Source organism: Myotis myotis, unplaced genomic scaffold (genome assembly GCF_014108235.1).
Source record: "Myotis myotis isolate mMyoMyo1 unplaced genomic scaffold, mMyoMyo1.p scaffold_m19_p_3, whole genome shotgun sequence".
Lineage (NCBI taxonomy): Eukaryota > Metazoa > Chordata > Mammalia > Chiroptera > Vespertilionidae > Myotis > Myotis myotis.
In genome coordinates, this window is record NW_023416335.1 from 188,915,443 (window position 1) to 188,930,495 (window position 15,053).

The following is a 15,053-nucleotide window of genomic DNA, read 5'->3' on the forward strand; positions in this document are numbered from 1 at the left end:
GGATTCTTACATACCCATGTAGGTCCCACTAAAGAAATGATGGTGGCTGTTTGGGTTATATGGGTTTTAGGAAGTCAGAAGGTAACTTCTTTGGAATGGAAGATATTGAGGGCATATATGCTATAACTAGGAGCAAGTATGTGTGGATCCAATGTATTTCTTTAGTAGATTGAAAGTATTGCAGATCAAAGTATACCTTTTAGATATCGCATTAATATATTGCTAAATAGATATTGGTGACAGTATAGTAGAAAGTATTTAAGTATCAGAAGGGTAGTTAGGATGAACTCTGTGATTTCCTTTCAATACGTGTAGGTTTACATACAGTTCTTTAAAAATCCTTAATTATAAATGATCAGTACTGCTAACTTACACACACACACACACACACACACACACACACACACACTTTTTTTTTCTTGTACTATGAAGGAAGGCTTAAATGACCAGAAAATTCCTTTGGATTTTGTAGTTCAGTAGAAATGTTAATGTTTAACTTGACAGTCATAAGACATTTAGCTATCACCTAATGCCATAGATTTGGCACACAGTTTTCCAAGCATAGTGCCATAGAGAAAGGTGCCCAATAAATATTACATTATGTAGCATTTAGCATTCTACCCTTAATTAATAGGGATCTATTTTCTGATTTTTATAATTGGCCCATATTGTAAGGGGTTAGCCTATATAATAAAAGGCTATGCAAATAGACTGAAAGGTGGAACACCGAACAACCAAACAACCAGTCACTATGATGTGCATTGACCACCGGGGGCGTGTGCAGAACATGGCAGGCTTTGGCCACAACAGGATGGTGGGGTAGGTGAGCAGGGGTGCCAGACCAAGGTGAGGTGCTGGTCGCTGTCACTGGGGTGAGCCTCTGGTGGTTACTGAAAATTCTTTGCTCCCATGTGCTGCGGTCCTGCCTGGCACTTGCACCTGCTGCTGGTGCTGGCCCCGCTCGCACCCGCAACTGGCGCCAGAGCCGCTGCTCGCACCCGCTGCCAGTGCCCAGCGCCTGTCCCAATCACTCGGCACCATCAGTGGGTGTGAGCAGCAGCTGCCGGCTCCAATAGCCCCTGAGGGCTTCTCCACCTCTCCCTGCTCCTGAGGGGTGATTAGGGCAGCAGCCCCCGCTCACACCCACTGCTGGCGCCAACCCCAATCACTCTGTGCTGTCAGCAGGTGTGAGCAGGGCCTGCACTGTCAGCGTGTGGGAGCATCAGCAGTGGGAGCAGGGCTGCTGGCAGAGAGGGGACTGGGAACTGCAGTGGGAGGGGTCAGGTGGGGGCGTAGAGGATGGGCCGAGACCCACCCCTGTGCCTACCACAGCCTCGCAGCCCACAGTTCCTTTTAAGGTGCACAGATTTGTGCACTGGGTCCCTAGTTTTAAGATAATGCAAAGTTGTCTTAGGAATGCAGAAAACGTTTAGAAAGGCGACTAGTGAAAGTTTGGTAGGAAGTTACTAAAGGAAAATAGGATTCTTACATACCCATGTAGGGACTGATAAATCAGTGTGATGTTTGAAAGCCTGAAATGAGGTAAAAGTGAATCTGTGAGGTCCCTGGCCAGTGTGGCTCAGTTGAGCATTGCCCCATGCACTGAAAGGTTGTAGGTTCGATTCCCAGTGGGGATACATGCCTGGGTGGCTGGCTCAATCCCCAAAAGTGGGCATGCAGAAGGCAGCCAATTAATGTTTCTCAAATCAATAAAACCAATTAAAAAATAGTGAATATGTGAGGGTAATTTACTAATTTGCTAATAGCAGCAGTAAATACACTGATTAAGCAGAAAGGACTCTTAGTCACTTTTTAAAAAAGCTCTCTGCCCATTTGTTTTTGACTAAGAACGTTGGATTTAAGCTTAGAAGAGAAGTTCAGGTTTGTTGTACTTACAGATGAAATTAGTGGTCATCATAACTCCATTTGGCAGACATAGTCCATAAATTGGCTTACTTAGCACTTTTCTGAGCATTTTAATTTTTTGAAATTAATTTTTTAAAAGAGGGAGTGTTTGCTTTTAAATGGTTTGTGGTCTTGGTTCTGGGTGACGTATTTTAAACCTTTAGTAAGTAATTGTGAGAGAAGATCATGTGGATTAGTTCATCATAACTGGTCTTATTTTTGCTGCCTCACTTGTGTTCTTGACCTCAGCCTGTTCTGTACAACCACTTGTTAATTTAAATTTTAATGAATTAAGGTTAAATAAAATTAATTTCTTTGTCACACTAGCCACATTTTAAGTGCTCCATAGTCACATGTGGCTGGTGGCTACTGCATTGCATAGTGGAGAGAACACTTCCGTCATCACAGAAAGTCTGTTGGGTAATGGTGCTCTAGGTCTTTACTGTTGATACCAGGAAAGTAAATGTCTGAAGCTTGGAACAGATCCTTTAAAAAAACCCAGATATAACATTTGTACTACTTCAGTCCTAATAGTAGCTTCAGCTTTCTCAAAGTACGATTTAGGATAGACTTTATGTTTAGTTTTGATATTAGGCCATTCTAATATTAATATGAGATTAAAATAATTGTATTAAGAACTCTCTCTGCCTATTTATATAACAGTTTTATTATAGCATAATTGCTCTGCAATAAATTGCACATATGTAAAGTATAAAATTAAGTAAGTTTTGACATGTATACATCTCTGGAACCATCATCATAGGCAATATAATGTAGCTGTCACCCACAAAAGTTTTCTCATGCGCCTTTATAATCCCTGCTTCCCATTCTTTTTTACTTTCTCCTCCCACCTCCAGACAACTACTGATCTGCTTTCTGTTAAAACAATTTGAATTTTCTAACATTTTATATAAATGGAGTTATGTAATATATACTCTTTGTCTGACTTCTTTCACCATACATTATTTTGAGATTCACCTGTATTAGTTGTACAAATAGTTCATTACTTTTTATTGTATGAATATATCACAATTTATTAATCCATTAGTTTGTTGATATTTGGGTTGATTCCAGTTTGGGTTATTACAAATAAACTGCTATGAACATTTATGTGCAGGTCTTGGTATTGACATATGCTTTTATTTCTATTGAGTAAATACCAAAGTGTGATATGGCTGGATCACACTGTAGGTTGTATGTTTAATTTTTTTAAAAAATTAAATATTTTTATTGATTTCCGAGAAGAAGGGAGAAGGAGAGAGAGATAGAAATATCAATAGTGAGAGGGAATCATTGATTAGCTGCCTCTTGCACGCCCGCACTGGGGATTGAGCCCACTACCTGGGCATGTTCCCTGACTGGGAATAGAACCATGACTTCCTTATTTATAGGCTGACGCTCAACCACTGAGCCATGCCAGCTGGGCGAACCAGCAACCTTTTGATGCACGGGGTGACGCCCAACCAACTGAGCCACACCGGTCATGGCTTTATCTTTAATCTTTTAAGAAACTGCCAAACTGTTTTCCAAGATAGCTGTACATTTTACACGCCCCCCCTTTCAACTCCCCGAGTAGAGTATGAACATTCTGCTGACTCCATATCTTTGCCAGTTCTTGGTAGGGTCAAACTGTTTAATTTTATCTGACAGACTATTTTAATAAGAAAAGATTGTCCTGGTAGAATTGATTTCCTCTCATAACTTTTATATCTAAAATGCTACAAAGTGCCTGCTGGTGTGGCTCAGTGGTTGAGCGTTGACCTTTGAACCAGGAGGTCATAGTTTGATTCCCGGTCAGGGCACATGCCCAGGTTGCAGGCTTGATCCCCAGTGTGGGGCGTGTAGGAAGTAGCTGATCAATGATTCTCTCATCATTGATGTTTCTATCTCTCTCTCTCTCCCCCTTCCTCTCTGAAATCAATAAACATATATTTAAAAAATATAAATAAGATGCTGTGAAAATACTTTAAGATTGCTTCTATTTACTTACTATTTTTTTGATAGTATTTATTCACTGATGCTGATTTGAAATTCGGTTTATAAGAACAAATACATTTCCTTCCATTTACTTACATCTTTTTTTTTTTTTTTTGTCCTAGCGGCCCCTTTGTTACTTTATGCAAACAGAAGGGACTTACGATTGGTTGATGCTACAAATGGCAAAGAGAATGCTACAATTGTAGTTGGAGGCTTGGAAGATGCAGCAGCGGTGGACTTTGTGTTTGATCATGGCTTGATATACTGGAGTGATGTCAGCGAAGAAGCCATTAAACGAACAGAGTTTAACAAAACTGAGAGTGTACAGAATGTTGTTGTTTCTGGATTATTATCTCCTGATGGGCTGGCATGCGATTGGCTTGGAGAAAAATTATACTGGACAGATTCTGAAACTAATCGGATTGAAGTTTCTAATCTAGATGGATCTTTACGAAAAGTTTTATTTTGGCAAGAGTTGGATCAACCTAGAGCTATTGCCTTAGATCCTTCAAGCGGGTAAGTTTTGTGTAATGTACAAAGGATATTGCATCTCCTCCTGATTTCTCTCCACTAGCATAGACCCCTCTCACCCCCAAGAGAAAATAGAGCAAAACCAAATGTTAAATTTTTTGGGCTTCTTTGTCAAGTACACTTGAATGTGGGAATTTATGTTGGGTTTTTATAGTAAGGTGTTTCTGTAAGTTTTGTGTTTCTCATATTGCAAATTTATAGTTCTTGGTTTTTCTTCTCCATTTATTTTTTTGTAATTATGAGAGGATAATTAGAAGGCAGAGAAGAAGGAATGAAGACTTAACAAAAGTGATAGCTCAAGATGATAGAAACATCTGCATCTTGTAATTTTTTATATACATAGTTATTTTGTAATACTGGTATCTTTTATATAAAACTCTAAAGTATTATTTAATGTCAGTATTGAATGAAAAATAAAAATTAAGTTGTTAAATAATTCATTTCCAGTTAGCTAAACATATATTTGCTATAAAGGTTTATTTTAAAATGAAAAGGGAAACTTAAAGCTGTGGGTAAATCCCATTAGAAAATGTAAACTGTGTCCCCACATGCTTCTTTGTTACTGTGCTTCAGTCCTGCCATATACCATTCCTTGATATTTCTCTGTTGAATACATTGTCATACCAGGGTCTGTCATGGCTAAGTATATATAACTATCTCAACATGAACCTGAAGTGAGTTACTAATAATTGATTAAAATTTAAAGATAACCTATAAATAACTATTTTAATATTTTGATTTCTTTTATTTTCAAGTATGTTAAAATGTTTTAAAACTCATTTATAAAAAGGAGGATAATAATATTATGTAATAAAACGAAACTTAGGGAAGAAAGAAAGGTTTATATGTGCTCCTTTGTCTTGATATCAGGTCTTATTTGGTGACAAAGGTTAAAGAAGGTACCTTGGAACATCAGCTACCTTTGAACATCAGCTACCTTCATGTTGTAGGAAAATGAAAAGATTGTTTGACTATAAAAGAAAATAGGGCAATAGTGTAGTGACATTTTAGGATAAAGGATTCTGGAAAACACAAATATATTTATATATGCTTTATATATACTTTATATAACAAAAATTATATATTTTTTAAAGGGCTGTTAAATTACATGCTAAAGTCAGATGGTCACTTAATAAGGCATCAGAAACTATTTATGTGACTCTTGTGGTAGGAAAAGAGTTGAGTATCTATCTCATGGAGAAGGTTGCAGCTGTTGGATGTGCAGTGAATTGTACTCATTTGACAAATTTGGTTGTTGAGAATTTGCGAGATGTTTTTGAGAAAAGGAATCTGTGTTTTGCCTACAAGGTTTGTCTCAGGTAGTGTTGAAATGTTTTTGAGGTTACTGCTTTGTAGAATACACGGGGTTTTTTTGGTGGTCATTGGGGGGTAATATTTTGATGAAAAGGTAAATATTTCTTTTTCTTTTTGACAAACTCAATCTTATAACTGTGAGAGTGATGTTGGAAATTCACCCAAATATATATTAAATGTTTAGTATGTTTAGAGCTCTGCTTTTTTGTACTCTTGTTGGAGAGAGAGGGATAATACCTTTAAGGGTTTACTATCTATTTAAGGACAGAAAACTTGGGAGAGAAAGAACTTTCCGTTCTTCAAAATATGTTTCCCTGCATTATGTAGTATGTATATGTAGAAGGGAAGAGTTTTAAAGGAATTAGAGGAACCACAGAACTCTTAAGGAAGATGGCTGGATAAAATATCTTGATTACCACAACTCTGGAGCAGCATTTGATAATTACTATATGTGATAATGATTATGTGATAGTACATATTCATGGTGCTGAATTTATAGACAACTTTTGACTATTCAGGTTCTAATAATTTAATTAGTAAATTAATCATTATCATTTTATTCCCTAATGAGCTCTACTTCTGGCTGGCAGGTCTTATAAATGTTTTAGCTGATGTCTCAGGTGGCAGCTGATCAATGATTCTCTCTCATTGATATTTCTATCTTTGTCTCTACCTCTCCGTTCCTCTGTGAAATCAATAAAAAATATGTTAAAAATTATATTTCAAACTCATGCATTTTAAAATATATTTTATCAAGCAGTCTTTCATGTTGATTTAAATTTGTGTTAAGGATTGTGGTTTTAATGGAAAAGTAATTTTAGATTGAGTACATCACTTATTAAACAGAAGAAATGATTTCCAGATTTATTTTTTTGGAAACATCAAGTTTTCTTTCCAGAGAAAGTACATGAAAACAGTGCTGAGGAAAAATGTAGGCTTTATTAGAGTTCCAGGATCTGGGTTATGAGGTTCAGAAGAGCTGACTGAGCTTTCTCACATCAGCTTATGTAAAAGGAAGGCTATTGAATGACTAGTATTGTTTGAGCCCTGGGAACTAGTGCAGACATCTGTGTGCTTTCTGATGTATGGAGTTCTTTGTATAATCAGCCCATTTAGCCTAGACTGAAAGATGATTTTTATTTCTCTCCCTAAATTTGGGCTCTATTAGTCTGAGATTTTTTTCCCTCTTTTGAGTGGCAGTGTACAATTCAGAATAAGGAACAGGAAAATGTGTATAGAAATTGGTACAGAAATGAACAACCATAGTTATAGAAAGCTGTATCCTTACTTTATTCCTGACATTATGGCTGCTCCTAATGATAGAGTTCCTTAATCTGTTCCACAATGACTGTACTAATCTTTGTGATGTTGAGGAACTGCTGTTTCATGTACAAATAAAGCAGTCCCAAGGGCTTTTTGTTTTGTAAGGATCTATTCATATTCCAGATCATTTTGGATATTTTTTAAAGAGTTAAATTTTAGTGATTCAGTCAGAAGTAAATTCCTACTGAACAGCTTTTACTAATATACAGTTGACCCTTGCACAATGCAGGGGATTAGGCCCAACTCCCACCCTTATGCAGTCAAATATGCACATATAACTTTGGACTCCCCAAAAACCTAACTACTGATAGGCCTTTGTTGGTGGGAAGCCTTACTGATAACATTAACAGTCAATTAACACATTTTATATTTCTGTATTACAATAAAGTAAGCCAGAGAAAAGAAAATGTTATTAATAAAATCATAAGGAAAATATATTTATAGTATTTATTGAGAAAAATCCTTATGTAAGTGGACCCATACAGTTCAGACTCATATTCAAGGGTCAATTGTATATTTTAAAAATACATTTTTTAGCCCTAGCTAGTTTGGTTCAATGGATAGAGCGTCGGCCTGTGGACTGAAGGGTCCCGAGTTCGATTCCGGTCAAGAGCACATGCCTGGGTTGTGGGCTTGATCCCCAGTAGGGGGCGTGCAGGAGGCAGCCAATCAATGATTCTCTCTCATCATTGATGTTTCTATCTCTCCCCCTCCCTTCCTCTCTGAAATCAGTAAAAACATATTAAAAAATACATTTTTATCGTTGCTAAGAATAATATTAAGAACACTAGAAGTTCTACTTTAAAAATCCTTGTAGACCTAACTTAAAGGAAAATTAATGGTTTATAATTTCCATCAATTGTATACATATAATTGTCATATCTTGATTATTTTCTACTCTAGTATATCCCAGATGACTAAAATAGTTCCTGCCACGTAGTAGGTATTCAATAAATATTTTTTTGAGGGTGTGGACTTTACATTTTCTTTTATAATACTATTAGTTTTAATTGTTAGGGAAGAAAGCATTTTCTAAGCAAATGTAAATGTTAGCACAAGTACTTATGATTTCTGAATCAGTATGGCTTTGATTACAGTCATTTATTTAAAAACAAAAGTTTTACTTTTTTCAACAGAAGTTATTAAGATCACATTTTGTAAAAATATACTCACTGACGCTTGTTTTATGTCACATACAGTTCTGTTTTCAAAGATGTGCTGGTGATTGGGGAACCCTATTTTCTAACCATAAAATCTAGAACTGGTTCGGAATATTACAGATCTTCTAGCTAAATGCCTTCACTTTTTGGCTGAAGAAACCAAGGCCTTTGGCCAAAATTAGATAAGAGAAAGCTAGATTCTTAGTTGAGATTTTCTGATTCCATGTGTGGTGCTTTCTTCTTCATGAAAAATGTATCTTGCTGAAGCTATGTTTTTTTGTTGTCATTGTTTTTGCAAATGAATTATTTTAAAGATGCAACATTGTAGCTTATTTAAAGGAGGATTTTATAAATTCTTGTGTTTTAAGATTTATTCACTGTACCAATTTCTTACTTTGCCATTACTTTTTGCACTTAATCCATTTGGGTTCAGCTTCCTTCTACTTGGAGTATATTTTTTAATATTTCAGCAAATAATGGTAAACCCATGGTCTTAATCTGAAAATGTATATATTTTGCCTTCATTCTTGAAATGATAATTGATTATAGAATTATAAGTGACATTTTTCTAAGTTCTTTGAAGGTATTATTACTTTAATTGTTGTTTTAATAAGCCTACCATTTTCTAATTATTGTTGCTTTGAAAGGTGCCCCCCCCCGCCCCCCACTTCTTTAAAAGCAGCCCTTAACTTTTTGTATTTTTCAGCTTTGCCTACCCTGTGTCTAGATGTGGCTATATTTTCTTTTTATCTTGCGTATAACCCATGTTTCTAGAAGTCTAATAATTATTGTTACTTAATTCTAGAAAATTATTATCCATTATTTCTTACTTTTCCTTCATTTTGGGGGTCTCCTTTGGAATGCTTGTTTGATGTATGATGGATTGTCTGATTTTCTGCTCCATACCTCTTAATTTTGCTTTTATATTTATGTATCTATCTGAATTACTTTCTGATTAATTTTTGTATCTGCCTTTCATATAACAAATTCTTTCTTAGCTGTGCCTAATAATGAATCCATTGAGTTTTTAATATCATTGACTGTATTTTGTTTTTCTAGAAGTTCTTTATGCTCCTCACTTAAAAGACTTATGAGAAAATGTCAACCTACATAAAAGTAGAGAATAGTGTATCAATAATTTTAAACTTACAAAAGAGTTTCAAAAATAATAGAGTTTATAACCTTCACCCAGTTTCCCATAATATTATCATTTTATATAACCATAGAACAGTTACCTAGACCAGGAAATTAATGCTGATGAGTACTGTTAATTAATCTGTAGACCATATTTGAATTTTTCAAGTTTCTCTCTAGTGTCCTTTTTCTGGTCCAGAATCCCATGTTGCATTTTGTTGTTATCTCCTTAGTCTTTTCTAACCTGGGATATTTTAGCAGTCTTTGTCTTCATAACCTTGACCTTTGGAAGATTACTGGCCAGTCATTTTGTAGAATTGGATTTGTCTGATGTTTTTGCATGATTAGATTAAGGTTATTTTTACAAGAATAGCACAGAAAGGATGCTTTGCTCTTCTCAGGGCATATCTGCAGGTACATGATGTGGATACTGGTGATGTTACATTTGATCACTTGCTTATGGTGTTGTTTGCCAGGTTTTTTTTTAAAAACTGCATTTACTATTTTTTCCCCTTGTAATAAGTATTCAAAGCTATGCAATTAATCTGTTTCTCATGCTTTATCCACTAGTACTAGCATTCTTTGATTTTTTTTGCCTCCAACAATTGTTACTGTGGTGTTGGCCAAATGGTTATTTTTTTCTAGTTCCATTCTTTCCTCTTGTATGCATTATTAATTAGAATTCTGCCTTAAGGAAGAGCTGTCCTGTCTCTCCCACAGTTAATTATATTAGCATGTACTCATGGACATTTACTTTGTTCTATAGGTTATAATCTATTACTGTTATTTACATTAGTGTGGACTCATGGGCATTTATTTTATTCTATCTACTAGAGGCCCGGTGCACAAAAATTTGTTCACTTGTGGGGGAAGGGGGGGGTCCCTCAGCCCGGCCTGTGCCCTCTCGCAGTATGGGACCCCTCAGGAGATAACGACCTGCTGGCTTAGGCCTGCTCCCGGGTGGCAGAGGGCAGGCCCAATCCCTAGGTGCAGCCCCTGGTCGGGCTCAGAGCAGGGCCAATTGGGGAGTTGGGGCGCCGCCCCCTGTCATGCACAGAGCAGGGCGGATTGAGAGGTTGCAATGCCACCCTCAGTCACGCTCAGGGTAGGGCCGATTGGGGGGTTGGGGCACCGCCCCCTGTTACACTCAAGGCAGGGTCGATGGGGAGGTTGCGGCATCACCCCCTGACACGCACAGAGCAGGGCCAATCAGGGGGTTGGGGCGCTGCCCCCTGTCACTCACAGAGCAGGGCCCATCAGGGGGGTTGGAGAGCTCCCCTCTTTCATGCACAGAGCAGGGTCTGTCAGGGGGTTGGGGATCTCCCTCCTGTCACGCACAAAGCAGGGCCCATCAGGGGGTTGGGGAGCTCCCCCCGTCACGCACAGAGCAGGGCCCATCAGGGGGTTGAGGAGCTCCCCTCTGTCACTCACAGAGTAGGGCCAATAGGGGAGTTGGGGCACCACCCCCTGTCACACACAGAGCAGGGCGGATCAGGAGGTTGGGGCACCGTCCTCTATCACCCACAGAGCAGGGCCAATCAGGGGGTTGTGGCGCCGCCACTGTCACACTCAGGGCAGGGCCGATGGGGAGGTTATGGCTCTACCCCATCACACACCGAGCAGGGCCCATGGGGGCGGGGGGGCGGGGGGGGTTTGAGCACCGCCCTCTATCACTCACAGAGCAGGGCCAATCAGGGGGTTGGGGCGCCGCCACTCGCACACTCAGGGCAGGGCCGATGGGGAGGTTATGGCTCTACCCCAGCCGTGGGCAAACTACGGCCCACGGGCTGGATCCGGGCTATTTGAAATGAATAAAACTATTGAAAAAAAAGACCGTACCCTTTTATGTAATGATGTTTACTTTGAATTTATATTAGTTCACACAAACACTCCATCCATGCTTTTGTTCCGGCCCTCCGGTCCATTTTAAGAACCCATTGTGGCCCTCGAGTCAAAAAGTTTGCCCACCCCTGCTCTACCCTGTCACACACAGAGCAGGGCCCTTGGGGGGCGGGGGGTTGGGGCACTACACCCTGTCACACACAGAGCCGCAGGGCGATCAGGGGGTTGGGGAGCTCCCTCGTATCAGGCACAGAGCAGGGCTAATCAGGAGGTTGGGGTGCTTTCCCCTGTCATGAACAGAGCAGGGCGGATAGGGAGGTTGTGGCCCCGCCCCCTGTCACACAGAGCCGCAGGGCGATCAGGGGGTTTGGGCGTTGCCCCCTGTCACGCTGATCCCAGTGCTGGGAGGCCTCTCGGCTCCGCTGATCCTGGTGCTGGGAGGCATATTACCCTTTTACTATGTAGGATAGAGACCTGGTGCATGGGTGGGGCTGGCTGGTTTGCCCTGAAGGGTGTCCTGGATCAGGGTGGGGGTCCCCACTGGGGTGCCTGGCCAGCCTGGGTGAGGGGATAATGGCTGTTTGCAGCTGGTCACACCCCCTTCAGGGCGGGGGTCCCCACTGGGGTGCCTGGCCAGCCTGGATGAGGGGATGATGGCTGTTTGCAGCTGGTCACATACCACTCAGGGTGGGGGTCCCCACTGGGGTGCCTGGCCAGTGTGGGTGAGGGGCTGAGGGCTGTTTTCAGGCTGGAGGGTGACCGAAGCTCCCAACCGCTCCTTTTTTTCTTTGTTTTTATTCTGGGCCAGCTTTAGCTCTGGCTCCAGCTCTGAGGCCTCTGCTGCTGAAAGCAGGTATCTGGTTCGTTTGGGTTCTATAATCGAAACAATGTATAACTCCACCTCTGAGATCCCGCCAGCTGAAAGCAGGTTTATGGGGTTTTGTTTAGCTTCTATATTTGTTACAATGTTTCAAACTGCAAGCTCAGAGGCTGGCAAGGCAGGCGGGGAACGTTGGAGTCCTCTGTCACTGAAGCAAGCAAGCCTCATGTTAGCTTCAAGCTGCCTGGCTGCCAGACGCCATCTTGGCTGGCAGTTATTTGCATATCGTCCTGATTAGCCAATGGGAAGGGTAGCAGTCGTACGCTAATTACTATGTTTCTCTTTTATTAGATAGGATAATAATAAAAGCATAATATGCTAATTAGACTGGACAGCCGAACAACTTTCTGGACATCATTCTGGACGTCCTTCCCGACGAAGCCCTGGCGGACGGGTGCTGAAGCAGAGGCAGTTAGGGGCGATCAGGCAGGCAGGCAGGCAAGTGAGTGGTTAGGGGTGATCAGGCGGGCAGGCAAGCGGTTCGGAGCATTGAGGCAGGCAGGCAGAGGCAGTTAGGGGCAATGAGGCAGGCAGGTGAGTGGTTAGGGGCAATGAGGCAGGCAGGCAGGCAGGCAGAGGCTGTTAGGGGCAATGAGGCAGGCAGCAGAGTGGTTAAGGGTGATCAGGCAGGCGGGTGATCAGGCAGGCAGGCAAGCAGTTAGGGCAGCCGTGGGCAAACTAAGGCCCGCAGGCCGGATCCGGCCCGTTTGAAATGAATAAAACTATTAAAAAAAAAGACCGTACCCTTTTATGTAATGATGTTTACTTTGAATTTATATTAATTCACACAAACACTCTATCCATGCTTTTGTTCCGGCCCTCCGGTCCAGTTTAAGAACCCATTGTGGCCCTCGAGTCAAAAAGTTTGCCCACCCCTGGGTTAGGGGCTATCTGACAGGCAAGCAGATGTGTGGTTAGGGGCGATCAGGCAGGCAGAGGCGGTTAGGGTCAATCAGGCAGGCATGTGAGCGGTTAGGGGTGATCAGGCAGGCAGGCAGAGGGGTTAAGGGTGACCAGGCAGGCAGATGAGTGGTTAGGGGCGATCAGGCACACATGCAGGCAAGCGGTTAGGAGCCAGTGGTCCCAGATTGCGAGAGGGATGTCCGACTGCCGGTTTAGGCACTATCCTGGATAGGGCCTAAACCAGCAGTCGGACATCCCCTGAGGGGTCCTGGATTGCGACAGGGTGCAGGCTGGGCCCCCCCCCCCCCCCCCGCACGAATTTCGTGCACCGGGCCTCTAGTAGGTTATAATCCATTACTGTTTCTTGCTCATATTGTCCCAGATATTGGCCATGAGGACTGCCTTCAAATTTGGTCCTGTGTCCCTCATCATGTTTTAAGCACCTTTTTACTGTCTGGTAGCACAAGATGGTCCAGACTTACCTTGTCCTTTTATTGCCTCACTCTTGGAATCAAATGGTATTTAGAAACTAAGATCTGGAAGCTAGGTGTGTTCATTGCTGAGTTTTCTTTGCTTTTAAGCCCTCTCAGTGGGTAGAGTTAGGAAGTGCACATGTATACACGTATATGTATTTTGTCGATATCTACATATAAAAAAATGAGTTTAGCTGAAACCGGTTTGGCTCAGTGGATAGAGCGTCGGCCTGCGTACTGAAAGGTCCCAGGTTCGATTCCGGTCAAGGGCATGTACCTTGGTTGCGGGCACATCCCCAGAGGGATGTGTGCAGGAGGCAGCTGATCGATGTTTCGCTCTCATCGATGTTTCTAACTCTCTATCTCTCTCCCTTCCTCTCTGTAAAAAATCAATAAAATATATATAAAAAATAAAAAATAAAAAAATGAGTTTATGTTAATATCTCTAATTCCAATCCACGACCACCAATTTACATTATTATAGTCTTTTCTCTTTCTTTTTCTGTTACTCCATTCTATGATAGTGAGAAATTAGTTCTTATTACCACAATATAATTTCTTTCTTTTTTCAGTCCTTACCCGATGATATGTTTATTGACTTGAGAGAGAGAAAGGGAGGGAGGCAGGCAGGAAGAGAAAGGTCAATGTGGTGGTGGTAGTGGAGGGGGGAGATGTGAGAGAGAAACATCAATCGGCTGCCTTCTGTACGTGCCCTGACTGGGGATTGAACCCACAATCTTTTGGTTTATGGGATGATACTCCAACTAACTGAGCCACCCAGCCAGGGCCACAGTATATTTTCTTATTTGCTCAATCCTCTGGATTTCAGAATTGCTAACCTATATTCTTGTGAGAAATAATTTTACTGTTTAGAATTCAGTAGTATGAAAATACTGCCAATAGAGTCAAAGTACTGTCTTTCAAATTTATTTAGGTAATTTCTTTTCTTTCCCACTCATTGTAGTGTGGCTGTTATTCTTTTATAATGCATTTATTAATGTATTCCATTTTGAATATCCCTCTGTATCCTGGTTGATGTCTTCTTAAACTTTTCTTTTCAATATATTTTTATTGATTTCAGAGAGGAAGAGAGAGGGAGAAAGAAATAGAAACATCAATGATGAGAGAGAATCCTCCTGTAAGCCCCACACTAGGGATCGAGCCCGTAACCCAGGCATGTGCCCTGACTAGGAATCGAACCGTGACCTCTTGGTTCATAGATGACACTCAACCAATTAGCCATGCTGGCTAGGCTTGATTGTTTTTTTTTTGTTTGTTTCTTTTTATTGTAGCGAGAAGAACGGAGGAGAGGAAGAGAGAGAAACATCAATGTGATGGGAGAGAAACATTGTTTGGTTGCCTCCTATATGCTCCCCAACTAGGGACTGACTGAACCCTCAACCTGAGCATGTGCCCTGACGGAATAGAACTGGCTACCTTTTGGTGCACGGGATGATGCCACAACGGGCAAGCCTGTATTTCATCTTTTCTGTGTTTTAATCATGTTAAGTATTTACACTCTCTATCAGATTGTTCAGTTTTCTGAAGTTCTTAGAAATCCACCCCTGTTCTTTCTTATATTTGCTGATTCTTGCTTAACGCAAACTATTT

The 15,053-nt window shown here is 40.9% G+C and overlaps 1 protein-coding gene across 6 annotated transcripts in view; it reads left to right on the forward strand.

The window, feature by feature from the left end:
* LRP6 (LDL receptor related protein 6) overlaps positions 1-15,053 on the forward strand; it is a 137,859-nt gene that overhangs the window by 18,434 nt on the left and 104,372 nt on the right. For 5 of the 6 annotated variants that reach the window (XM_036297548.1, XM_036297545.1, XM_036297546.1 and 2 more), the window contains exon 2: positions 4,005-4,398. In XM_036297548.1, coding sequence (XP_036153441.1) covers positions 4,005-4,398 — 394 coding nt within the window. Of the gene's footprint in view, positions 1-4,004; positions 4,399-15,053 lie in introns of those variants that run through there. The other variant, XM_036297551.1, reaches the window with a different exon arrangement.